We start from the raw sequence: 25,300 nt of genomic DNA on the forward strand, positions 1-25,300 counted from the left end.
AGAGGCATCCATGCACGAGAGCATGATGGGAGGGATTAATCACACACTCTTCCTGCATCCTGCTAACGACAGGATTACTGCCTCATTTTAGAAATAAGTAGTCACCTGCCTGAGTCACAGAGCTGGCCAATGGCAGAGTCAAGCTGGGACTCTAGGCAGGCTCTGTGGCTCTGCTCATGGCCCCGTGAAGCGTCACAGTACTGTTAAAATTCTTCACCGTAGCAAGGACCTTTGTGGGCACTGCTGTTATTTTACAGAGCCCATGGTAGGGAAGGGCTATCCTGAGAAGCCACCGTTTCCCTCGCTGCCCCACGGCTGCCTGCTGGCTTCTGCAGCTCAGACAATGAGGATTCTGACTGTCTAGCGGAACCAACCTAAGAAAGCAGGGGACTAATCTTTTCAAAGTCCAAGTCTTCAAGGCGCCTTGTGAGTATTTGGGTTGGACACGGGCTTGTTATGGTAACGCAGATGAAGCCCCGGATTTAATAAGACCGAGACAACAGGAGTACCATGAACCACAACAGGATATTGCAGGGAGATCTAGAAGCTTCCTCAGGCTGCCTGCTACTGAACAGGGCAGGATTGGACGGGCAGGACAGGGCCAAGGGAGGGCGGGGTTACCTGGAGGCCAGCAGGATTCAGGACTAAGGGGCAATGGTGGGGAGCAGGCTCCTCTCTCCACACCCAGGCTGCCTGGTACCCGATTGGGCAGAGGATCCACAGGCTAAATTTAAACCAGCTGCCAGCACGGGGGGGTGCTGCAGTTAGGTGGGACGAGGGAAGCTTACCTCATGAAAGCTGTGGGAACGCTGCCGGGAAGATACTAAAAGGATTAACTGCTATTTTAGTGGGCCATTTACTCCTCAATCAAAATGTCTCATCTATTTCCTGTCCTCCAGAGGCCTCAGGTCCAAGATTCCTTTGTCTGTTACAGACATAGTAGCACAGGCCTGTCATGAGAAATTAATAATTTTACAGGGATAGGAGCTGTTCAATTCACCTGGGTGTGGGCCGGGGTTGGCCCGCTGCCCTGGTTACCTACTCCACCATCAGAAGTGCACTCTCACCCACCGTGGGCAGAGCAGCCTGGGGTGGGGCTCTATAGAGGCCCCCGCTGCACATGGTCTCCCTCACCTGACAGCATCAGCCTGAAGGCCCCAGAGAAGCATCTAAATTAACAAGGGTACTGCAGTGGACAGGGATGTAGGTTCAGTCCCACTCCAGTGGTCACCAGTGGTACGATTTTGGACAATTGCTTTTATTATCATTACTACCACTTTGATTCTTACCCTCTGTTATCATGTTGCTTCTATTACTTTCTCGTACTAGCTGTGTGACCTAGAGCCAGTTGTGCAACCTCTCTGACCCTCTGTTTTCTCATCTGTAAAACGGCAGTGAACAGTTCCTATCTACAGAGCTGTATTGAGGACCACATGGAACTATGAAGTCACCACAGTACCAAGAGCTGGCCAGATTCATCTGACCTCCGACCTCTGATTCTCCATATATGAAAGTCCTGAGTTTCACAGTGTCTTAATAAAGACTAAATGCATCCCCGGTAGGCATCAAACACCAACCCCATGAAGCCCTCTGGGATCCCTCCCTGGGCCTCTTCAAACTCCATCCAAGGTTGTCACAGCCTGGTCTCTGATGGCTTGAGGACACATCCCCAAGGATGTGGTGTGACAGAACCAAGTCTAGGTCCCCAGTGTCCTGCAGAGGCTGGAATCAATTGAGAGTCTTAACCAAGAAGATCCTGAGGCTCAGGTCACCTCACAGGCCACTCCTGGATACTGGGAGTCTGTACGCAAGGACCTAGCACAATAAGGCTGTGGGGCACCTCAGGTTGCTCCCTAAGTTCATACAGAAACCATGCGTTCCCAACAGGAAGAAGATGTGATTGACAACTGTGGCTCTGTGTCTCGGGGGAAAATAGGCTGTCTCCTGCCGCCCTGGCCTATAGCCTTGTTGATCTTCCCCTTCTTGGAGAAGCACATCTTTCATTAGGCCATGTGTCTTAAGACGCCACGTGGATGCGACATCTTCAGGGACTAGCTCAGCTGTCAACCTTCCTGCCTGCATACCCTCAGCCCAAAGACATCAAGTTAAATTCTCCAGCAGCTCAGTGCCCTTCCCCCACACCTCTGAAAGGCACAACAGCTCCCAAGCCCCGGCCTCTACCTCCTTCTCTCCTAAGACTGCCCACCTATACCCTGTCTATGAACTGACAGATTCCTTATCTTCTAGACTGGAGAGTACACTCAGTCTATGCCTGGTAGCTGGAGGGAAATGTGTGGTCTGGGGCATCTGTAGTATTTGTGTTGTATAGCACATTCAAGACCCAGCCCTTCATTCCCAGGCTGCTGCTTCTGGCCAGGGAGGGTGGGTTCAGGGACAGGGATCCCTCTCCCAGCCTCTGATAGGGCTTTCCACTATAGCGTTCACAGAACATAGATGTGGCCGTCCAGAAGGGCCCGAGGTCAGGGAACCGGCATCTAACGTGTGCGAATCTGCATGCATGCTCATGCGCACTCATGCTTCTTTCTCCCCAAACCTTTGTCTCAACCCCAGCCAGACTGCTGGTGCTGTGTCTGGTGCCTTATGCTAAGTCTTGACCTCAGCTCCAAGCCTGCCCTAGGGACCCAGTACGTCTTCACAGAAGCCAACACTGGGAAGCCAACACTGGGAGCCTCTCTTGGAAGTACACTGGGTAAAGGCCAGTGCTAGAGGAGGGCACACTCTCTACTCATCTGCCACCATCGGGTGACATGAAAAAGACAAGTCTCGCCAGGCTTCCTTAGGTTCAGAGATCACACGGCATCAGGCCGCATGGCACGTTAAATTACATCTACTACCCATCTAACGCTTCAGTGTGGGGGACAGGGCACCTGACAAGGATGAGGTAGTCCTGTCAAGGTTCCCAGAAACAGAAACCCAGGTGGCTTATACACTGGCCACACCCACAGCCCTGGACTTTGTGGGAGCTCTGCCTTGCTCCTAAGGGAGTCTTTCTAATGCAGTGGATGGTACAGTTCTGAGGGGAGACTGAGAGGGCCTGGCAGCCCGGGACTCACCATGCACTTGTTGGGCTTCTCGCCCGAGTGTACCCTCATGTGGATGAGCAGCTTGTAGCGGGCATTGAAGGGCTTGTAGCGCCGTACACAACCGGCCCAGAAGCAGGTGAAGTCTTCGCCCTTGCGCTGGTCGATGTGGCTCTTCTCGATGTGCCGCACCAGCTCCTCCTGCTGCTCGTAGGCTGCGTAACAGTCCACCCAGCGGCATGCCTGCCGACCGGCCACCATCCTGCCCGCCAGGCCTAGCCCTAGGCCTCCAAGGCTGGGGCCAGTCGGCAACTGAGGCAAGGGGTAGGGAGGCGGCAAACCCTGCTGGTGAGGAGCAAAGAGCTCTGAGAACTCATCCATGGGCTCCTGCTTCAGGAAGCCTGACTTCCGACATGCTTCAAGCTGCAAGCTGCCCTCTTGGCCATCGCTGGATACAGGCCCAGGCCCAGGCCCAGGCCGTGATCGCTTGGGAGGCCCCCCCAGATCTCCCTGCAGAGGTGGGCTTCGGAGTCCATTTACACAGCTAACTAGAGCTGTCTGGGAGGAGTGGATGATGGGATTGATATCTGAGGAGGCACAGGGTGAGGAGGAGGCTGAAGAGGTGGGGGGCAGGCCCAGGAGGCAGCAGCGTTTCATGCTGCCCTCAGGGAGGTGGGCCTCGGGCTGGGGACCCAGGCCTGAGTTGGGTTCATTGCCCAGTAGGTAGCAGGAAGGTGCAGGGTTGGTGAGGCCTCGGCCTGGGAAGTCCAGGTCTGAATGCAAACCCACAGACGATGGGGCTCGGCAGTGGGTAGGCAGGGGTGTGTGGGCGCTGACCATGGCCTGGTAGTCGGGTAGGGCTTCTTGCTTGATGTGCTGAGCTGGGAGACTGCCATTCACATACGGAGCCTGAGGTCTGGGTGACCTGGAAGACAGTAGCCAGTGATTATGAAAGGGAGGCACTCTCTACTGAAGAGGTCAGGCAGGGCTCCTGAGCAGAGGGCAGAGATGGCGGGCTCTGGGGAAAAGTGGAGGACAGGAAGCAGAACACAGGGAAGACCAGAACTGATTGTGCCAAGAACAGGGAAAAGAAAGCAGATGCAAGAGGGTGTGGACAGAGATGCAGGAGGCAGAGGAGGCAGGAGGCTAACCAAGGCATGGATGGGGAGCCCGGGAAGAAAGCAACCCTTGGCCAGACCCTGCTCACTACTGCTTCTGTCACCATCTTGCTTGCCTTCCCAGCGTTCCTGGAGTCAGTCTTGACCCCCCCCCCCGACCTTCAAGTGAGTTCTGTGGGCAAAAGGCTACAGGTTCAGGTCCAGTGGGGTTTAAATTCTTCTTACACGCCCCTTAACATTTTAATGTCTACACTCTTTTCTTCATTTAGTGACATCTGGCCTTACCCAGCTTGTCTTCCCGTAGTTGGTGTGACTGGGTGGGAGCCTGAGGCACAGTCATAGCAAGGAGACAAGATTCTTGGCAGGATGGCCCAGAATTCTGTGCTCAGATGTGTGCAAGCCTGATGTTCTTGGGAGAACCATCTGGGAGCCGGGAAACCAAGTCTGGGGCTGGGGTCAGCTCTCTTCTAGATGGGCAAACTGGGGCAAATCGCTTCATTCTGGGAAAGTTTGGGATCTCTATCCACATCAGTGGTAAAAGTGGCAGGATGGCAGGGTGGGCTGGCCACAGAGGCCATCTTTACCATGGAAGGGAAACTTTCAACTGTCTAACAGGAGGCAGGAACTTCTGCACAGACCTGTCCACCACTGTGGACAGTGACAAGGTAAGATAGAGGTAGACATACCAAGGTCACCCTGTCAACAGAAGACTGAAAATGCAAGAAACTCGGTGGGTGATGCTGGCAGAAATACCTTGCCAGTAGCTACAGGAACCAGAGGTCTGGTTATATGCTCAGAGCCTGATGTGCATGCCCTGTCTGGATCTGCTTCCTTATCTGTGACACAAGAGCCACACCTCTATATGTAGAAGAAGGTAATGGCTGGGGTCAAGGGTCAGGTCCCTGGGAAGGAGAGGGCTAGGTGCTTCGCAAGACCACTGTCCCATGGCTCTGACAGCCAGAGCTGAGCTCTGCAAGATGGCCTGAAGACCCAGCCCCTGACCCCTCAGCTCTAGACAATGGGTGAAGAGAATGGAAGTGAGGGAAGGGGCAGGAAGGAGAGTTGGAGCCCGAGGCACTCAGAGCTTGGCTTCTGACCCTGTATCACTGCAGAGTCAGTGGAGGGAGTCAGCCTGAGGCTTGAGGGCCACCAGGCGGTCGGGTCTGGACCAGGAGCCAAGTTTCCATCTCCTGTGCAAAACTGACTTCAAGCTCTCCTTGAATGGAAGCACGAGAGAAACGGCTGTCTCTTAGACACTAAGCAACTGGCCACTGAACTCTTTTCCCTCCCAGCATCTCTGCCGAGGAGCAGAGGCAGGGACACCGGGCCGGCCGCTGCCAGCAGCAAGTCCTACTGAAAGAGGCCACATGAAAGTAGGGGCTTTGTAAATTTATAAAGAAAGGAAACCACAGCTGATGCTTTAGCAGGGCACCACACAGGCTGACGCATAGGGCAGTGGGAAGCACCAGCTTGGAGCATTTGCAAATGTCTCCAGGTCAGAGACCTGATATCAGCAAAGGAGAACCACTCAGTAGCTGGCTGAATTAGGAATATTAGTGACAGCCATCTGAATGGCCTCAGTGGGAAGGGTGGAAGGTCTCAGCCTGAGGTCTCATGGGCACGGCAGGGCCTGACTTTTTTCTCCCTGTCCTGGGAGGCTTAACAAATGGTTCTGGCTGTTTTGGGGGCTGAGCTCCACAATTCTCTCCAGAAACTGTGAGCCGAGGGCCGAGTGCACAGTGGCTAAGAGCCAGATGCACCAAGCACAGGTTCATATCTCAAAGGCACAGTGATGACAGTGAAGACAGCTGGGTCTTTATGAGTCAGAACCCCGGCACTCTCACGATGCCATTACTGGGAGGCCAGCATCCTGTCAAATGACTTTCTGAGAACCGTATCACTATTTGAGGGCATCACCGTTCCGAGTCAAAGATGTATACTTCCTTTGGACCGTTGTCTTGGACTCTTTGAAAAGCTGCTCAAGTTGAGGAATCAGCTTGGGCAGTAGAGGTGTGGGGGGAGAGGGCCTCACACCTGGGGCGGGGCCCATGCTTCTGTGGCCTCAAGCCTATTATATATATATATATATATATATATATATATATATATATATATATATATTTTCAGTGCAATCACATTTTGGGCTGGCACAGCCCAATGCAAAATGCACCCCCCACTGCCCCTGCCATACCCCAACAAACAGTGTCCTGCCAGAGTCTCAGTAACTAATCCAGGCAATAAATGCATGTGATGTCATTAACTAGTAGGCAGCTTGAAGACTAAAAGATACTTATTCTTGTTACAGACTGGACTGCCCTCTCCCAGTTCATAAGCTGGAAGCCTGTGTTTGGAGACAGGGCCTTTAAGGATGCAATTAAAGCTAAATGGGGTTCTGAGGGCCCCAATATGCCTGATCCCCTTATAAGATGAAGTACAGAGTACACAGATGAAGGGATAGCCATCTGACTGCCTTACAGTGCCTCAAGGAGACAGGCTAGGAGAAATCAAACCTGTCAACCCCTTGATCTTGGGCTTCCTGCCCTGCCAGAATTATGAGAAATAAATTTCTTTTATTTAAGCCACTCAGCCTATGACATTTATTATGACAGTCTGACCAAATGACTATGTTCTTTCAAAATAGAAGCCTTTCAAAATACTCTTTCAAAAAAGAAGTGATATCAAAAAAAAAAAGGTCACAGGGAGTTGAAATTCTCAGTGTCCTCCTATCTGGTAACGTCTCCCACTGTTCATCGCTCCTGCAGTGGAGATCCTTGCCCCCATCCCCAAGGACTCCTGCAGCATCCCAGCACATGGCCCAGGGTAGGCACGTGGCTGGTGAAGCAGTGGGGTACACACTAGTATCTGGGCTCATATCCAGAGCCTCTCACCTGTGAAGCAGGCTCCAGGCATGCTGCCCCACGGGTGAGCAGTGTGCTTCCATGGAGACATGCAAGTAGAGAGGGTAGGGTCCTAGCAAAGGTTTCCACAGCAAGAACTGTGACCTGGCTGGATTCCCTTTGGAGACTGCCCACAGCCCTCTTCCTCTGAGGAAGCTCCTGATGCTCTGAGAGAAGCCACCTCAGCTTGTGCAACAGGGACATGCATTTCACTTAAGTCATCTTTGTGTCCCTTAGAAGCCCCTGGTCAAACGAGGAGAGCCTACACTAGGTACCTCTGTGTAACAGACTCGGACAAGTCCCTGGTCCTCTTGTATCTCAGTTTCTCTGTGTGTCCCCCTTAGCCAAGCAGACTAGGTGTGGTGGACAGGAACAGGCACATACCTGTTAGGGTGGGGGAAATGCAGCAGCCTCTCACAGACAGGGGGATGACCCCGGGGTGGTGGGGTCCCTGCAGGAAGAAACAGACCCTGGTGGCAGGAGGGGCTGGGACCCTCGGCCAGGTCCAGGTCCAGCAGGCTCTTCTCCGAGCTGTGCCCGTAGCTCCCGTTCACTAGAGTGAAACAACAGGAAAGAGGAGGCAGGTGAGTTGTCACACTAGCAGGAGCACAGGGAGGGGACCGAGCCCCTGCAACCATCTGAGCACTCCACATTTGAAGCTTGGGGATACCATATTTAATTCCCAAAACCACTTGGCAGTGATAAAACCCCTCAGTTCTCAGGTGTGACGCACAGGTACACCAATGCTCGAATGACTATTAGCAGACATGTCTGTGAATTCAACACAACTGTTCTAAGAGCTGAGACGCTGGTGAGCCAACCCCACGGTAACTGAGCATGCACAGACTCTAGGCAAGAGTTTGGGTTCTGATGTGCTGGACTTGAGGGTAGAGCCCTAGGTCTGCCTCCGTGGTTGGATGAATAATGTTCCACCAGTGGGTTCTGGAACTGTAGTGTTTTGGGCACATGTGCCAAGGGGGAGTTGACAGTCCAACTGCATCTGCTGCCACTGGTCCCAAAGCCCCTCCATTCTGCTTCCTAAATCACATCATAGACAGTCTGGTTATCCATCGCTGTGGCCTGTGGTTCTCTGATGACCCAACTACCCCATAGTCCACATTCCTGCCTGCTTCTGTAGGCTCCGTGAATGCCTCAGATGAGGTTGGATACATGGGATGGCTCTGAAAATCCCATAGAGTGAATAAAATTGTCAGACACGCTTGCTGTAGGCCTCTCCCATCTTCCCTCAGCACAGTTGCTCATCTTTGGGGAAGGGCAGTTAATCTGGAAGGTATCCTTTAGGCTGTCTGCTCTAGGACCTTTAGGGGTAATGCTTTGGAGCCTGGGGATGATGGTGTGAGCTTCCTTACTTCCCAGAAACCATTCCACGACTCGGGCACATCTCGATGAGTGCCTGATCCTGTGCTCCTCTGGGATCCACAGTGCTAGCACCCATAGGGGCTCCAGGAATGGCAAGTATTCCTAGGTTAGTCAGCATTTTGAAACGTTAAAATGCCTTGGAGATGTAATAAAATGTTACTAAGCCTAAGTAGTCCAGATACTGTCAATTCTGAACAAGAGGATGGGGGAATCTCTAAGCTAAGGACAAGGACAGCAAGGAGGCCACATGGAACACACTAGGAACAATCCATGGGTTCCCCACTGTCTGCTTGTTTCTATTTAATATGCAGAGAAACAGGCTCATGCAAATTACACAGCTAGAAATCTGTGCTGGGCCCCTTTACTGAGTGTGTTAGACCCTTATCCCTGAGGGTGATAAGATGTGGCCTTTTAAGACAGCGATCTCAGTTCTAGCTCAGCTGACACTGTCTCTTTAGCACAGGCTATGACAGACAGTACTAACTCTCCCGGATCTGAATCACACTTTACAGTGTACAGATGAGAAGCTCAGATTTCAAGGCCCTGGGTTGGGTGAAGGCTCAAAATAACATCTGTTTCACGCCATTTCCCTGGCGGCACTGGCCCGTCCCGCTGAGTGGACCGCTCGCTCTGCTGGCTTCAACCGCTGCCCAGCCAGCCTTTCTTAGGGTTATGCTTTAATAACTTGGTTGTTTTTTAATTAAAAAGAAATCCCTGGTAACAAATGTGAATGGCCTGAGTTAATGAGAGCAGGCTGCAGCTCATTTAACCCCGGCTCTGCTTGGCCGTCCTGGCCTTTTCCAGATCATTTCTGCATGCAGTTTTATTGTCCCACTGAGGCAAACCATGGGACCAGCCTCCAAAAAACTGTGGATAATTTTATGACCATTAATGGCATTTGGAGCAGAGAGCATCACGGGGGCTACTCTGCCAGATCCTGGAGGTAAGGGTGGTTCTAAGCTTCCTCAAGGGACCTCTTGAGCTCTCTGGGTCATGTACCTCCTCCTGCAAGCACAAGGCAGAGTGCAGAGAAGGAAAGGAGATCCAGGGAGCACCAGTGACTGACCTAAGGAAGCAGCGGTGACGGGCCTGGGGAACACCAGAGACTGACCTAGGGAACAGGGATGACAGGCCCTGCACTTACTCAGCCCTTCCTCCTCAGGCCTCCTGGTACACACCCGAGGGCAGGCTCGTGATAGGTTGTTTTTTTTTTTTTTTTTTTTTTTTTCCCAGACAGGCTAAAGAGATGGAGGGCCTCTGCCCAGGCTCAGGGACACAATCCAAACCCAGACCTCTTGGACTTTGAGACTTGAGTGTCCTGCAGCCCCCACCCCTAAACAAGCATTCCCAACCAGGACTCCAGTGAAAGCAGACAGAGTGGGGCGTCTTTGCCAAGGTCACGCAGGAAAGACAGCCTGAGGGGATTAGAGTCTTCAGCACCAAGTAGTAGATCAATGCTTGGGCTTTTTAGCTGCCTCTCTGCTGGAGACAGCAAGAGCTTTTCCTGCAATAAACAAACAACTGATGTCGGAAAGGAGGGGAGAGGCTCTGAGGTCAAAGTTGGCACTGGATGCTGCCACAAGCCTACTCACGTCCTTGTCTCTCGTTCTCCACTGGGTCCTGCGGGGAAGTCCGACCTATGAACTTGGCAGAGCTGAGCACCAGAGCTGACAACTGGTCACCCAAGATCACAGAGCAACCACTGGCACAGCCGGGGCTCTAGTCCATGCCAAGCAGCCCCCACATCTCTCACTTCCTGGAAGGCTCTCCATGAAACCAAAGGCTGGAATCTATGCCCCAGAGACACAGCCACTCCTGCTGCCACACGAAGCAGGTCTGCTAGGACAAATATAGGTCCTCTCTCCTCTTCGGTGGTGTCTTTATCTCCATCCCCAAGGGTACCATGAGACCCAGGGCAGGCTTTCTCCTGTTCATACTCGTCTCCAGGAAGGATGGACCTTCTCTGGAGAGGAGAGATTGAAAGGCATATGTCTGGTGCCCTGCTGCCCTGATGTAGAGATTATCCTGATAAGGTGGGGTACCTAGACGCCCTGTCTCCCTTGAAGCCATGGAAGCCAAAAACGGACCCTATACCCTGGCTTTCTTCAAGCACATGAAGGACCCTGACAAATGGTGAGAAGTCTTGGAAAGTCAAGGCTGAAACTGGCCATGTATTCTGTAGTATGTGAAGAAAACAGGCTCTAAGAGAGAAAGGCATTGTGTCACTACATAGCATATTCACAGCAGAGCCTGAACTGGCACTTCTGAAACCAAGTAAGAAACTGCTCTCATTTCCTGATCTGGCCTCAGTTTTCTTGTCTGTATAATGGTGCTGATGCCTACCTCATAGGGTGGTGGTGACAAGGGAGATAATAGAGTGGAGTGCACACGGCGGGGACGTAGCTTATACGGAAACACTCAGAGAGTAAGAAGAATGCTATTACTTAAGTCTGTGCTTCCTGGAGCTCAGGCAGGGCTGTTAGAGAAGCAGTCAATCCCCTGGCAGGCTGCGCCTACAGGGTCCAAAGTCAGACTCTGAAGGACAAACCTTCAGGCCTAGGGTTCTCCAAATGTGGGGCTCAGTCACCTGAACAGAGTCCCAGCGAGGCAGCCTGAAGCAAGTGGCTCACATTATATACACAGTATATATACATTATATAACAAGCTTTGCAAGTTACTATAATGCCTTGAGTATAGAACAGAACCACACCCCTGACTCCCACAGGAATGTGGTTGGTGCTGAAACTTGCTGCTGTTCAGCATCCAAGGCCCAGGGGCAGCACCTGTGGGGACCAGGAAAGCCAACAGGGTAAGCAGATTTTCACAACCAACCAGGTACCAGGCCAGGGACAGGCTACACCACTTCACAGTTTATAAAAACTTCATAGTCCTCAACTGCAATCTTCATCACAACCCTCAGCAGCTGGCGAGGCAGGCCCAGAGCGGCATGTAAGTTGCCCAAGTCCACACAGCAAGTGTAGAACTCAGAAGTCCCAGACTCAGAGCCCCTAGTCAGAGAAGTATTTCTGCAAAGGGCAAACCAGCGGACAATCAGTGGCTGACTGAGGAAGAGTCACAACTACTCCTTAGCTCTGTCACAGAGGAACCAAAACCAACACAGGAGCAGGTGGGGCTGTGCTTACAACAGGACATCATCGGAGATCAGATCTCAAATCCCAAGCTCTTGGGATGTGGTAGTTCAAATGGAAAATGTCCCTCACAGGCCCCTGTATTTGAATGCTTGGTCCCCAGCTGGTGGTGTAGTTTTAGGAGGCTGTGAAACATTTGGGACAGGAGGCAGGGCTGGTAGGCTTTTGAGAGCTGCGTTGAGACCTGGCTTCAGGTCCAAGCTCTCTGCTGTCAGGATGTCCCTCCCTCTATACCTTCTCCGTCACAGACATAAGCTGAAATAAGTCTGTCTTCCTTTAAGATACTTTGGACAGGTATTTTAAGCACACAACGAAGGCAACCATGGCTGTCAGTCTGAGAATCACTGAAAGGGATTCAGAGTCTGGAACTGTTATACTCTCTTATATCTACGAAGTGGGGAGACATTTACAGGTGGCACTGACAATGGAAAAATCAACCACTCAGCACAAGACCAACCCCGGGTGGGCATACAGATGGATCGGGTGGCAGCCTGGCTCTAGGACCCCACAGCCTGTACTCACCTATCCATCTGGGTGAGCCTATTCTCACAATGTCTCCCTGAGGCACATCCTTACCAATCTAGAGGCCTGTGGACGTTCCTCTCCTCTAGAACATTCTCTGGTCTCAGCCTCTAGGAGCTTCCCCACCTGGACTCAGCTCATAGCAGACCTGGGAGTAATTGCTACTTGGGTGTCCTGTGTACACAGCCCAGGCCCATACGTCTCATCCCTATCACCAGAGTTGGATCACTGCCACCCACTCCCCACCCTCCACCCCCGCTGAACTGCCACACTGGCTTGTGGGAACAGTTAAAGCTCCACCTCCCCACAAAAGGCCCCTCATAGCCTCAGGACAAAGATCTTAGTCTTTCTAGTCAGCAGACCTAGCTCCAGATGTGAACTGGCCCAACCTTCTCCTTACAGAAAACCGAGGCCCAGCTGGGGAAGGGGTTTATCCATCTTACCCAGCAGGTAGGTTCTCAAGACATCTCTGCCTCCCTCCCCGCCTTCCGAGGATATGTCCTTCTCCAGAGTTCATAGTTAGGTTCACAGCAGCTGGCTGGAAATGCTGAGAGAGTGTGTATGTGAACTGTACCAAGTTCACACTCATGCCAGACAGTGTAATTCAGGGAACTAAACAATTTTCAGCATACACACCTAGGATAATGTCCAAGTCCACCATTGCCTTTCTGGATGTTCCACTCCAGAGTGAGTGATCTTCCCCCTCTAAGCCTCAGTTTCTTCATCTGCAAAATGGGGTTTAGAATCTCAGCTGCAGGGGTCGCTGTGCACATCAAAGGAAAGAGTGTATGCAGAGCCCCTGGTATGGTTTCTGGTGCAGCTGGCACTCTAAAAAGGGGCCCTATGTTTTGGTCTCTTGACAGGCATAGGGATAAAGCACACTCTCTTGGGCAGCCTCAGGCCAGGAGTGCCCTGCCAGTAGCCCTTCTCCAGCAATACAAGCATGGGCTATGCCGAGCCTCAACTTTTCCCTCTGAGCAGTGGGAACATGGGAACTGAACTTAATGTGGCAGGCACTGGCAACAAAGGGCATCACAGAGATCACAGGGCACAAAGGGCTTTGTGCCTCCTAGTCCCAGGCCCAGTCTGTAGCTCACTTAAGGGGACACAGAAGAGGCAGAGTACAAAGACCTTCTTGGGCCATTCCTGCCTCGCCAGGCTACTTCTGTACCCTCTTTTTCTAGCATTGGAAACACCAGAGCCTGGTGTGCAGCTGGGGGTACTAGAGGAGAGGCAGCATGAGGTGGATAGCCAGGTGTCTTCCTCATCCCATATCCTAGCAAGAGGGAAAGCTGAGGCCCATTTACTTGCTGGGGTGTTGGGTATTCACAGCTACCAGGGTAGGAAGGAAAGCTGAGGCCCGTTTACTTGCTGGGTTGTTGGGTATTCACAGCTACCAGGGGGCCTGTAACCTGGACAAGGCCTCCACAGCAGCTCCTGGTGCTGTGCTCTTGGACCAAGCTTAAAGCTGCCCACTGTCTCTTATCCCAGACTGTAAGAACTCCATAAATCCCCACCCCCCCTTAAAGCTAAGCTAGATTTACAGGGACTCAGGCCAATAAAACCTGAGCCAGCTCACCTCAAGATGGCACCTCAAGAGCAAACCCACAGCTCTGTCCCAGGCCACTAAGGTCATGGACAGTCCACGACGGTCACACGTGTGGCTATAAACATGTTGGTACCCAGACACGCAGAAGGGCCGATTCTTTCCTCACATTGTTACATACTAATTGCAAAACATTAAAAATAATTGAAAATGAAGATAGGCACTAATGAAGTAGTCAATGGCCACTCACCAGAGAGCCACGGTGGATGTGGAGAGAGAGAGAGAGAGAGAGAGAGAGAGAGAGAGAGAGAGAGAGAGAGAGAGAAGGGTTGGTAGTTCTTCCCCATGTACCTGCATACAGTTTTACTTGTAAAACTCGGGATGATAAAATAATTAACACACTCTCTTGTCCTGTCTTTTTCTGATCATTTCTAATGATGAATACCAAAGTAGATGACATGCCTGTCACGTGTCATGTCCTGTGTCCTTGGCTTTGTTTGTGACATATGCTTACTTGTGTTTTCCAGAAGCAGAGTATGGGGTGTGTCTATGGTCACAACACTGTAAACAACCATGAGTATACAAGGCGAGCCCCATCCTTCGTGGAGATCTGCTCCGTATTGAGGCATTATGGGAGACATATCCACTACTCTCCCAGCGTGAGTTTCCTGCGGCTGTTACGAGCACTATAGTCAGAGTGGTTGAACAACTGGAGTTTATTTTCTCTCAAGTTTAGAGACCAGAAGGCTTAGATTGGGATCCTAGGCAGGTTGGGTTCCAGTGAAGGCTGTTTTCTGCAGCTTGTAGACACAACTTTCTCAGCACGGGCTCGAATGGTCTGGCCTCAGTGCATGCTCACACACAGAAAGAGAGCAGGGAGCACTCTGGAGTCTTCTTATGAACACACTAGTTCTGCTGCTCAGGACCCTGCAGTTAAAAGCCCATCTAACCTCAGTTACTTCCCTGCCACAAAGGCACCCACACTGGGGTTAGGACTTTAGGAAGAAGAGAACACCTCCAGTCCACGACCCCAGTACCCAATCCATCCCTTCCCCTTACTGATAGAAACAGGAAGGAAGATTGGCCCTATTTATTGAGCTTAAAAATGAGATAGGAGAGTCTGGCAGATGCAGTGTGGACTCTGTGGCCATTCTGGCCAGGTTCCCACCTTGGCTTTGTTATTGGAGCCGCATGACCTTGAGTAGAACATGCTGTCTCTTCTCCACAGCACGGCTTATGAAGCTGAAACCATCTCACCACACCATATGAGGTGGCCAGTGCAGAGAATGACAGGCAGTAGGCACTGTGCACCCTGCCTGCCCTTGCTGTTCTCCTGACGCCAGTGCCAATCAGCAGGATCTGGTCCTCTCAGCCAGGGCTTAGCACAGACATATAACACAAGTTGGTTTAGGTCAGAAGCCTGGAGCTTCTACTTCCTGGCCAGGAGGGAGCATCCCCTGCTCTCCTGCATGAGGTGGGTAGCTCTGGGAACTAGATGAAATTATCTTGTTTAAGGAGAAGCCATCATGTCTCAGGGAGAGTCAGTGTGAGGACAGTATCAGGCACCTCACGCAGAATGCCAAGCAATGTTCATTACTCATGAGTAGATAACATCCCATAGCATTTAACACCCGTCACAACAAAAAAGGCCTTGTTAATACAACTGTCTATAAAATCATTTTTATACACTCTGGTAACCTTTCTAATGTGAATATTTAGTCCATTTACACCACTTCTATTTAATGTAATTTCCATATTTCTGAATTAAATCTATAATCTTACTATTAATTTATTTGACCCACTTATTCTGTGTTTTTTTCCTCTTCATCCTCAACTTCACTCATATTAAGTGGTTTTTATCATTGTTTTCTGCCTCTGTTAGCTTATCATACGCAACTTCCTTTTCTTTTAAGTTACCTTGATGTATTACTGTCTAATAGTTCTTTTCCTACTTCTTTGGCAGGGCAAGAGCACAGGACTCTCAACTCGATCCAGCCCCTGCTCCCCCACACAGCACACCCGCATTCACAGTCACCTCCCTTACTTTAATTTTATTATTCTAGTCCATGTTCCTGTGTCTAATACCAGAAGCATCTGGACCACTTCTGAATCTGTGTTGGGTTTCCCCACTCCTGCTCCCAAATCCTGAACCCCTGGATTTCTGAGTCTGCGTTTGTAGCTCATCCTTTTCTCCTAGGGCGCCCTCCTTTGGGGCTCCAGTTGAAGGCATGGGATGTCAGGCTCCTCCTTCTTGATTCTGAGCTTCAATATCTGTCTTCCTAGAACTTGAAGCCATTGAAAGTCGGCCTCGCTGTTCAGCTTCCGACTGCCAGACTCTGCTCACACTCTCTCATCCTTTGCCTGCACCACTTCTGCATCAGCAAATATGAATGGGCAGAAATGGCAACATGAAAATGTCAGAGTAAGATTCCAGTACATCTGTCTCCCTGGGAACTCAGCCTTATCCTGGTGGCCCTAAATTCCAACAAGTCCACACGCACACTAAGGCTGCAAAAAGCTCCCTTGAGTTCACTGTTGGCCCTGCATTCCTTGCAAGTGGTAAATGCCTGAAAGGAAATGATGACATCCAGTGTCACAGTCAGCTCCACGTACTGTTTCTCTCTCCTGTATGTGGAGTCCTGGCTGTCTTGCAGCTGTTCCATGACTTTAAGCATTCAATATACCCTACCTACCAAACACCACCATGTTGAAATTTAGTCCCTGCTGTGTGGCATCATGAGCTCATGTTTCTAGCTGGTGCTTACTTCACAGAGCCTTATCATCACACCGTATCTTGTGATGGATAATGCTTTTTCCTGGGGAGTAGTTTGTCATGGTGGGAGTCTGCCTCACTCTGCCTCTCTCTTGCCCTCTACTGAGCTTCTAGCTATGCCCTGCCTTCTACCATGACATGAAGCGGTAAGAAGACTTCTACCAGAGGCTGGCACTTTGTTTTCAGTTCCCAGCCTACAAACCATGAGTCAGCAGATCCTGCTCAGGATAAGTAACCCACTCTCAGGTAATGAATGGTACAAACAGAAAACAGACCAACAAAAAGTCCGGTACAAGCCAAGTTGGTTTAAGTCCAGATGTGAAAACACTTTTCCAACAAAAAATTTGTAATGACCGTGCAATGTCCTATTTCATGGCTACACATACATTATTCCTTATAGTTGTATTTTAAATTGTTTAGAAAAGAGAAAACCAAAACAGCCAGGTTATGCTCACCTAGCTTCTATTTATCCAGATTTATGGCCTGAGGATATTTTTCTGGATATGGGAATATACTCCTGAAACTCTGGCTTCTATACACACACAGTACCATGTGCATGCCCACACTCACCCCTCCCTTCCTCTCCACCCCAAAATAAAAATCTGTTAGCTTAACAGTTGAGAACCACTGATAACAGAGAACAGGAGGCTTTTTGTGTGTCCACCAAAAGAACAGTTAACTACAGAACATAAACAGAAATTTGATACACATTAGACGTGACACGGTGAGACGCCACCATGACACAGCCACCACGATGCAACAAGCATGACTCAAAAACTTTCAGTTGCTTAAAAACACAGTCTGTGAATAATATTCTGGTGGTTTCTCTTCCCAACGTATGTGAGTTACTTACCGAATGGCCTGTTAACCACAAAGTATGCATCAGACAAGGAACTGTGACCACCTCACAGGTTATGAGGGGGTTGGTACCCACACCCTCTGCCAGCCCAGTCTCAGTGAGACAGGGGACCCTCATCACCTGCTTGGAGGTGCTGGACACAGGACCAAGCAGCTGTCAATCACAGATACAAAGTAGAGGAGCCTGCCTCACCATAAGGCATTATAGCATTTTTTTTTCGGATACCTAAAATATCTTCATCACAAGAAAACATTTTTAACAAGTACATCTAAGGAAAAGGCCGATGGGGAGATAGCCTGGTGGCAGACCCCACGCTTAGAACACCCAGGACTCTGCGCTCAGGCCCTAATGCCACAAAAGCAAACACCAGAAAAGGGCAGGATTTGAAATTACACGTATTTTTTTTTTTTTTAAAAAGTCTTGATGGTTTAAAAAATGGAAAAGGAGTTGCTGTATCAAATGCTAACAATGAATGTGTTCTTTTAACACACATGCACTGAATACCTTACTGTATGCCAGGATTAAGACACCAGAAATACAGTTTCCCTCTGCCCCAGGCACCATGGATGTGCTGAACAAAAAATAAAAATCTTCCAAAGGTCATGATTTCAATTCCCAGCAACCACATAGTGGCTTACAACCATCTGTAATGGAATCTGACACCCTCTTCTTGTCTGTCAGAAGACAGCGACAAGGTACTCACATACTTAAAATAATAAGTGTTAAAAAAATTTAAATATTAAAAAAAAAAACAACTCCACTCTTGTGGTGCTTGCATTCTGGCAGGAGAGAAGACAATGTCAGAGGCACAGAAACAAGTTAACCCATTAATATCAGGTAGATACTATAGGTTATGAGTCCAAACAAAGGCAAGAAGCTGGAGAGTGAGGAGAAGCAGGCCAGTCAGGGTCAGGGAGGGCTGACTGAGCAGAGGCCTGAGGGGGAGAAAGGCAGAAGCCACGTGCCATCTAGGGACAAGCATTCTAGGCAGCGGGGACAGTAAGCAAAGGCCCCGAAGAGGCCAGTGTGCTCTCCAGAGAAAGAGCGGGCACAGGAAGGAAAGGCCTGGCAAGCAACAGGGAGAAGGTTGTGGTGAGGCCACAGGAGAGGCTGGGACTGTTCTGCAGGACTCTGTGAGTGGTGATGACCCTCTGTCCTGTCAGGAAGCCATGGATCCTGAGCAGGGAATGACAGATATGATGGGCCATAGGATTCAGTCTGGCTCTGCATAGGAAAGGTTTCAGATGTATGGCTTTAGGACTGAGGGTTTCTATCTTTCTCGGTTCCCTTTTAGGACAGAGGAAATAGACAGTGTGACTCTAAGCCAGTGGTTCTCAACCTTCCTGCTGCTGTGACCCTTTCATACAGTTCCTTATGTCATGATGACCCCAACCATAAAATTACGTCATTGCTACTTCATAACTATAATTTTTCTGTTATAAATTGTAGTATAAATATCTAATATGCAAGATATCTGATATGTGACCCCCATGAAAGGGTTGTTTGACCCCAGTTGGTCACAATCTACAGGTTGAGAACCACAGTGCTAGCTACTGCTTCATCTCATAAAACTGTCCACAAACACAGGTGAATTTTACAGTGTATAAATTCTAATACATTGTAATCTCTGTATTACATATATTAAAACACTACATACTGTTTTTGAAATGAATAAACAATCCTTGAGGCTACATCAAAATGGGGCTTAAATTAGATTCCTGCCGACTGGCTTCTCAATGGCTGTCCTCCAGGCTTCTCAGTGTGCAAATTTCCCCTGCTCCTCTGGGTCTCTACAAGCTCCAAAAGACAAGAATACCAGAGCACAGCCTAAAGGGAGCTTGAAACATTTGGCTACTGAGGTAGACACACTGCCTGGCCTTCCCAGGGCTCCAGACTCTTCTTCAGGGAACGCCTCAGTTCCTGTTACAGGGGCACTGACCAGCTCAGGCAGAAAAGATGCTAAATGCCTCTCGGTGACAATGGAAGTTCTGGAGTGTCAAGGACCCAGGAAAAGAAAACATGCCCTCAGTGACTCCGAGAACCTCCCAGGGGTGGGGAAGGGTAGCCTAGAGAATAAATTCTGACATTTCTTAACACTCTCGGCTTCCACATTCCAAAACTGAAAGCTGAGCTCTCTATGCATCTGGGAGCCTATCACTTCTGTTTCTCTCACCCTGTGATGCCTCAGGTCCACAGAGCTCAACACCTCCATTAAGATGGGCCTGAGAGCTGGTGGTACCAGGCTCCCGGCTCTGCTTTCCCACTTTGCACTTTCTTGGACACTCTGGAACCCCACAGGATTCCTGCCTGGCCCAAATCACACAGGGAGGACAGTGACGGTCACCAAAAGTCACTTGTTTTTATCCAAGCTCAGAAATAATAGGTAAGACATCTAGGGGAAATGGCTGTTAGTGTCTATAAAACTTGAGGATGGACAGCAAGTCCAGAGCCATGAGTGTTAACACAAGTATATACTTACAACCTCACAATTCTGCTTCCTTTTAAAAGCCCTTGTCTCTTAAAACAAGCTCATTAGTTAACTCTGTGCCCATTTGTTCTCCTCTCAGCTGCTGTAATGTTTCTTCCAACTGCTGGAAAATACATAAAACCCAAGAAAGAAGATGGCCCAGCAGCAGGGGAGGTTCTGGGTACCCAGCTCCAGACAACTCAAAAGTAGGGATGAGGATGGTGGTACCTCCCACCCGAGAAGGACCAGTAACTATGAGGACATCTCAGTCCCTCACAGAATCTGAAATTAGGATGGCAGGGAGGAGAGAAAGCAATACACATTTGGCAGAAACCATACTTGAATTGTGATTTTTTTTTAAAAAAGACACTTTCCTCATGATGGCTACTGGTGGTGAGTCATCCCTCTTCCACCATGTCATTGGTTAGGAACAGTAAACAGACTATGCTTCCCACTTATGGCACCTTTATCCAAGGAGAGACTTGCCCCTACCACCATCCAGTGAAGGAGGGCATCTCCACCTCAGGAAGCACCACCATGCAAAGATGTGGCCTGGTAGGCGGTGGGAAGGGGTCCATGGACTCCAGAGAGGCTCAGAATTCTGTACCCTGTGGAAAAGTTTACTTGTTTCACAGATTGGTCCAAAGGCCAGGAAAGCCTGCAGGGCAAAGCACAGTTTTGGCATCTGAAAAATGCCCCTAGCTCCACCCCAGATCTGAACCCACCCAGATCTGAGGGCCCTCCCCCAGGAAGCCCTGTGATTTGGGGGGGCGGGGGTTGTTCTCCCGATCTCTCCCCAAGTCCTCCAGGCTACACCCTCAGCCCAGGCATTACTACAACAGGGTTGGGAGAGGGCCACTCCAAGGGACACAATGGAAATCAAGGGGCAGGGGATTTCTGATGTTCATAGTGTCTGGGAGCAACTGTCATTTAGTTGGGTAGGCCCAATTTACTGCCAAGGGTGGGTCAGTCCTAATCTAACTGTTTAATATCATGCCAGATATTCAAAATATCTGTAAACAAGCGACCCAGTTGTGGAAGCCAGAACATAGGTCCATTTTACACAGAAAACAAAGCACTTTTTTCATGGCTGTAACATACACTAAATTTCCAGGCCTGGAAGTACCATGTAAATTAGGGAAAGACTGTACTGTGTTTTGTTTGGAAGCAGCCCAAGGGTTGTTCACCAATTCAGAGAATCACGTCACCTCGGCCTCTCTGCCTGTGACTTCGTACATCTGCGGCCATCAAGCTGAGTGATACACACAGGTGTGAGCAACCAACCACCTCCCCCAGCCAATGGTGCCTGAGCATGCGCATAAGGGAACACAGTGCTTACAGGCTACCTCCCTTTCGTCTCTTCTTTATATTGCAATAATTACAACACTGTATGGAGTTTTTCTAATCAGCAGCTCAGGCAGGGAACATTATAGATGGATTCCACGTCAGGAATGAATGAAGGCAGTACAAAAAGGATCCCGTTAGGAGAAAGATGCCTGCAGGCAACCTCTCACCTAGGCCTACTCTTCAGAGGAGGAAAGCCAGGCTTTCCCAAGGTCACAAGAGAAAGCATGACAGGGTCAGGATTTGGTTCATGTGTTTTTCACCTCACCCCACAGAGGTACTCTCAGAACAAGACTGAGTCTAACTTCCCTGAGTCCCACGGTCTGTTCTTGGATTCTGTGGCCAGGTCTTGAACTTGAAGGCACCTACAGGAAAGTGGGCACATGGTTCCCCACATGCTGCCCAGAAAGAGAAATTGGCAGTCTGGATCTGTGCTGAGATATGCCAGGCTGTCACCACGCACCTTGGCAGGCACTGGGGACTGGCTGAGCCCTGGAGATGACTTCAATGCATGCCCTGACCCCATCTCAGTTCTTCCCTCTTTCCGTCCCTCCTCTCCCTCAACCTTACTAACTCTGCCTTGCTTTTAAGCCACTACCTTTCATCTGGACCAGGCTCCTGTGCTCCCTAGATGTGGCCCATCACTCTATCACAGCCAGGCCATCTCTTTAAATAACAAAAATCTGGCCCAGATGTCTAACCCCTGATGCTCCCATTGCCTGGGACATAACTTCTGAGCCAACCAAGGAAGACTGACCTTCAGTCTGGCCTCGGTGCAGAAGCCCATCCCCCGTAATTCCCACCAAATGCCGAGGTTACATGGTGCCTGACTGTTCATAGCTCCCCAGACCTGCTCTGTTCTGCTTCCTCTTGTTCTTCTCCCACTGAGTGTGCCCTTCCTCCCAAGTTCCCTTTGCACTGGGCGACTGGCTGGCAGGTAAGGGTACCAAATACCCACTGGGAGAACCACTGACTGAAGGAATGAATGCTGAACGGAGGAAGTTAAGTGATGGCTGGCTAGGTCTCAAGGGAGATGGAGCCTTGGAGACTAGAGAAGGTTAGGAAAGACAGCTCAGAAGCCTTTCAGGTGACAGGGGTTGAGCCCACAGAAGCCCTGATTGCTGCTTTTATGTCATTCTACATTGTATAAAACAGTGTCTGGAGCTGGCCCTTATCTTGAGAGACTCCATTTTCTAAGTAGTTTTTTACTTTATTTTGACGGTGTTTGATGATGTCTGGGGAGATCCACAAACAATGACAAGTGACTTATTTCTGAGAACAGAAAAGGTGCTGCCACATAAATGTACTGGGGTGCATTGAGACCTTTAAGGGCACATGGACATATTAAAATCATACCAGTGAGGCCAGACCCAAGAACTTATTGGATGTACCAGACCAAGTAGTATATATAGATACACCCAGGGTATTACTTCCTCATCTGAATTCTATAAAATACCCATCATTGTGATGACACAGTCCTGCCAATCTATCACTCGACACCACTGTGTGTCGAGGGTGGACAGGAGGACTCCTGATTGCCCTTGGGTCTTCAGCTCAGTGTGCTCTCCTGCTGCTGACATGGCCCACTGGATTCGCCACCTGCAGGCCTTGCCCATCTGGACTTGGGCCTGTTGACCCTACTTTAAATCCTGTTTCACCCTTGTCTCCACAGCTGACCATATCTGCACGCTCAACCCTGACTCTCCCGTGGCTGGATCTCCACAGCATCAGCTCCTTCCCTACAGCTGACTTGGGTTAGCTCACCAATACAGATGCTACATGCATTTCTTCTGTCAGCCTGCTTCTGAAACCTCTGGATGCCTGCTGTAGTCTCTTTAGTGTGTATTCATTCTGTAACTCACACATATGCAGATACAGATGTACATACAAATACAGATATATCGATACATATATTTACCTGTGCTGTGGGAGTTAATATTACTAAGATTGGGATAAAAGAACCTGCATTCACTTTGGGCAGATTTTTAAGGTGTGTGGGATCACCTGGCAGACTGCTGCTATTAAAACCATTGCACCCTTTGAATGTATTGTTATTCAACAAATGCCAGCATTGTGGAAAGACACACATGCATTCATCTCTGTTTCTGTCATAGGATGCTCAGGGCACATGGCAACTCCTTTGCTCTTCTGAGAACCACTGAAACCCTAAGAGACAAGACAGAAACCGAGCACTCCTGAGCAGAGCACATTTTCACTGCAAGCAGAAGAGGGCTTGGTGGGGGGGTGGCTGGTTGAGGAGAAAGTTTTGCCTTTCTTTGCTTCTACGTGAAAGATGTTCGTTTCTCTGCTCTGTTTTCATAACTGCATATAGCACCCATCCCATCACATGTGAGGCTGAGTCCAGGGAAACTCTGGGCAGAAAGCAAGGCCAAGCATCTTAGGCCTTTCCAGCCTGTGAACCCCCAAGCTTTGGGCCTTCATTTACTTTTCTGTAAATCACAGAGACTGCTGGTGCTGGCCAGTTTTGGTGTCTTCTGGCCCCAGCGTTGTGAAAACATCCTAAGGCTTTGTGACCCAGAGGAGGGGCTTGAAGGGTCTGGCCCTGCTTCCTCCTCCTGTTCCTAACTCTAACACTAGGAACCTTCGATACTAACTGGGGGCTTCCTGTTCTGGCTTGGGTGCCTGCCCTAAAACCTTTCCCTGATCTGGGCCAAAGATAGCTTTATGCACCTGTTGCTGAACTCTATGCGCCAATACAAGGGTGTATCTGACATTACTGCTGCCCTCAGAGGCCTGTGTAAGTCAGGAGACCCCTAAACAAGAAGCAGTACTATAATGGATTTGTACCAGGATGAAAATTCTTTACGGTAAACGTGGAGACTGGTCCTCTAGTGTATAACTAACTTCTGAGTCTATTAGAGGCAAAACTCCTGTAGGCTGCCAGATAGCTGCCACATGCTGTGGCACCTCACATGGACAGATGACTTCATTCAGGTCTTCCTGAGGTCTGTGGCTGGGGCTGACCTTGGGGACTGAGAACTCTCTTTAGACAACTCTTAGTGCACCATCTTATGACACATCTGGTAAGAGGAATGGGTGAACGGAAAATGGAAAGAGGACTGCCTGGGCTTGGGCGTGATTTCACCGGAGCCCACCTGCCTTCTCCTCACTCTCTTGCTGTCCTGCAAGCTGCTGAGCTGTGTCAGCTCACTGGCAAGCAAAGGACCATCCACCGCCTGATCATGAATGGGCGCAGTGTTTGTGACCAGTCAGCAAGATGGATGTTGTTTCGTTTTGGCTCCATGCACCGTAAACACTCTGCAGCAGACACAGCTCCAGGTGGCTCACTGGCTCTCCCACGGCAGCTGGGCTGGCCTGCAAGGGCCCATTAACGGGGATATAAACAAGGAGGGCTGGGGGTAGAAGGCGGGGCCTGGGGTTTAGTCCCACTGCCAGAAAAACCAAGCAGCAGTAGCCCCCAGCCCTGGCTGGAGGCTGAAGGACTGTGGGAAGAACAGAAACAGCCTCCCTTCTGTTCAACTGTGATGCTAGAACTTGGCTGAGTCTCACATCAAATCCTGCCTCAGTTTCCTCACATGGAGAATCAGTAGCAGGTGCCACTGCAATAGAGCCCAAAGCAAACATTTACAAATGAACTGGCAGATCAGAGCTAAGGGCAAGGATGAGCGCAGGTTCACTTGGGCCCTGTGGTAAAGAACAAGAGAGACAACCTGGCCCGGAATGTGAATGCTACTTACCCGGTTCTTAGCCAGGTAAGCTACCCTTCCTGTGTTCCTTTTATCTATAAAGCAAAGATCACATGTGCTGTACAGGCAGCTGTTAAATGAGATAATAGCCACCTCAAGGCACTCAGCTCAGGCACTAAAATCAACAAAGTGTTGGAATTAGTTGAGTCCCCAAAGTCTCATATCACCTAGCTGGAAGCAGGCCCTGGCCAGGTCTGAGGGATGTGTAGGTCCTTCTGGGCTCTTTCCCAGTCTAAGGTGACCTTTAGATCTCAGGCCCAGCATACAGCCTGCCTGGCGCCCTCATGGGCCTCATACCAGCCCCAGGCACCAAGCCCCAGGCTGAACGTTGATTCTCCAAAAGCCAGCTGGCCAAAAATCAATGTGTCAAATGACCAATTCATCAAAAGCCAATTAGCTACAAATTACGTTGCCAAGTGGCTTCATTCCCAAATTTTCCAAATAAACTGTTAGACCAAACTTGTTTATTTTAACCA

The 25,300-nt window shown here is 49.8% G+C and overlaps 1 protein-coding gene across 3 annotated transcripts in view; it reads right to left on the reverse strand.

Annotated features, from left to right (window-relative positions):
* Positions 1-25,300, reverse strand: part of Glis1 (GLIS family zinc finger 1) — a 189,034-nt gene that overhangs the window by 62,909 nt on the left and 100,825 nt on the right. For all 3 annotated transcript variants that reach the window (XM_076934527.1, XM_034502808.2, XM_076934528.1), the window contains exons 2-3: positions 7,441-7,609; positions 3,075-3,966 (exon numbers count right to left, since the gene is read on the reverse strand). In XM_076934527.1, coding sequence (XP_076790642.1) covers positions 3,075-3,966; positions 7,441-7,609 — 1,061 coding nt within the window. The remainder of the gene's footprint in view (positions 1-3,074; positions 3,967-7,440; positions 7,610-25,300) is intronic.

This window comes from Arvicanthis niloticus, chromosome 5, assembly GCF_011762505.2.
Source record: "Arvicanthis niloticus isolate mArvNil1 chromosome 5, mArvNil1.pat.X, whole genome shotgun sequence".
Taxonomy (NCBI): domain Eukaryota; kingdom Metazoa; phylum Chordata; class Mammalia; order Rodentia; family Muridae; genus Arvicanthis; species Arvicanthis niloticus.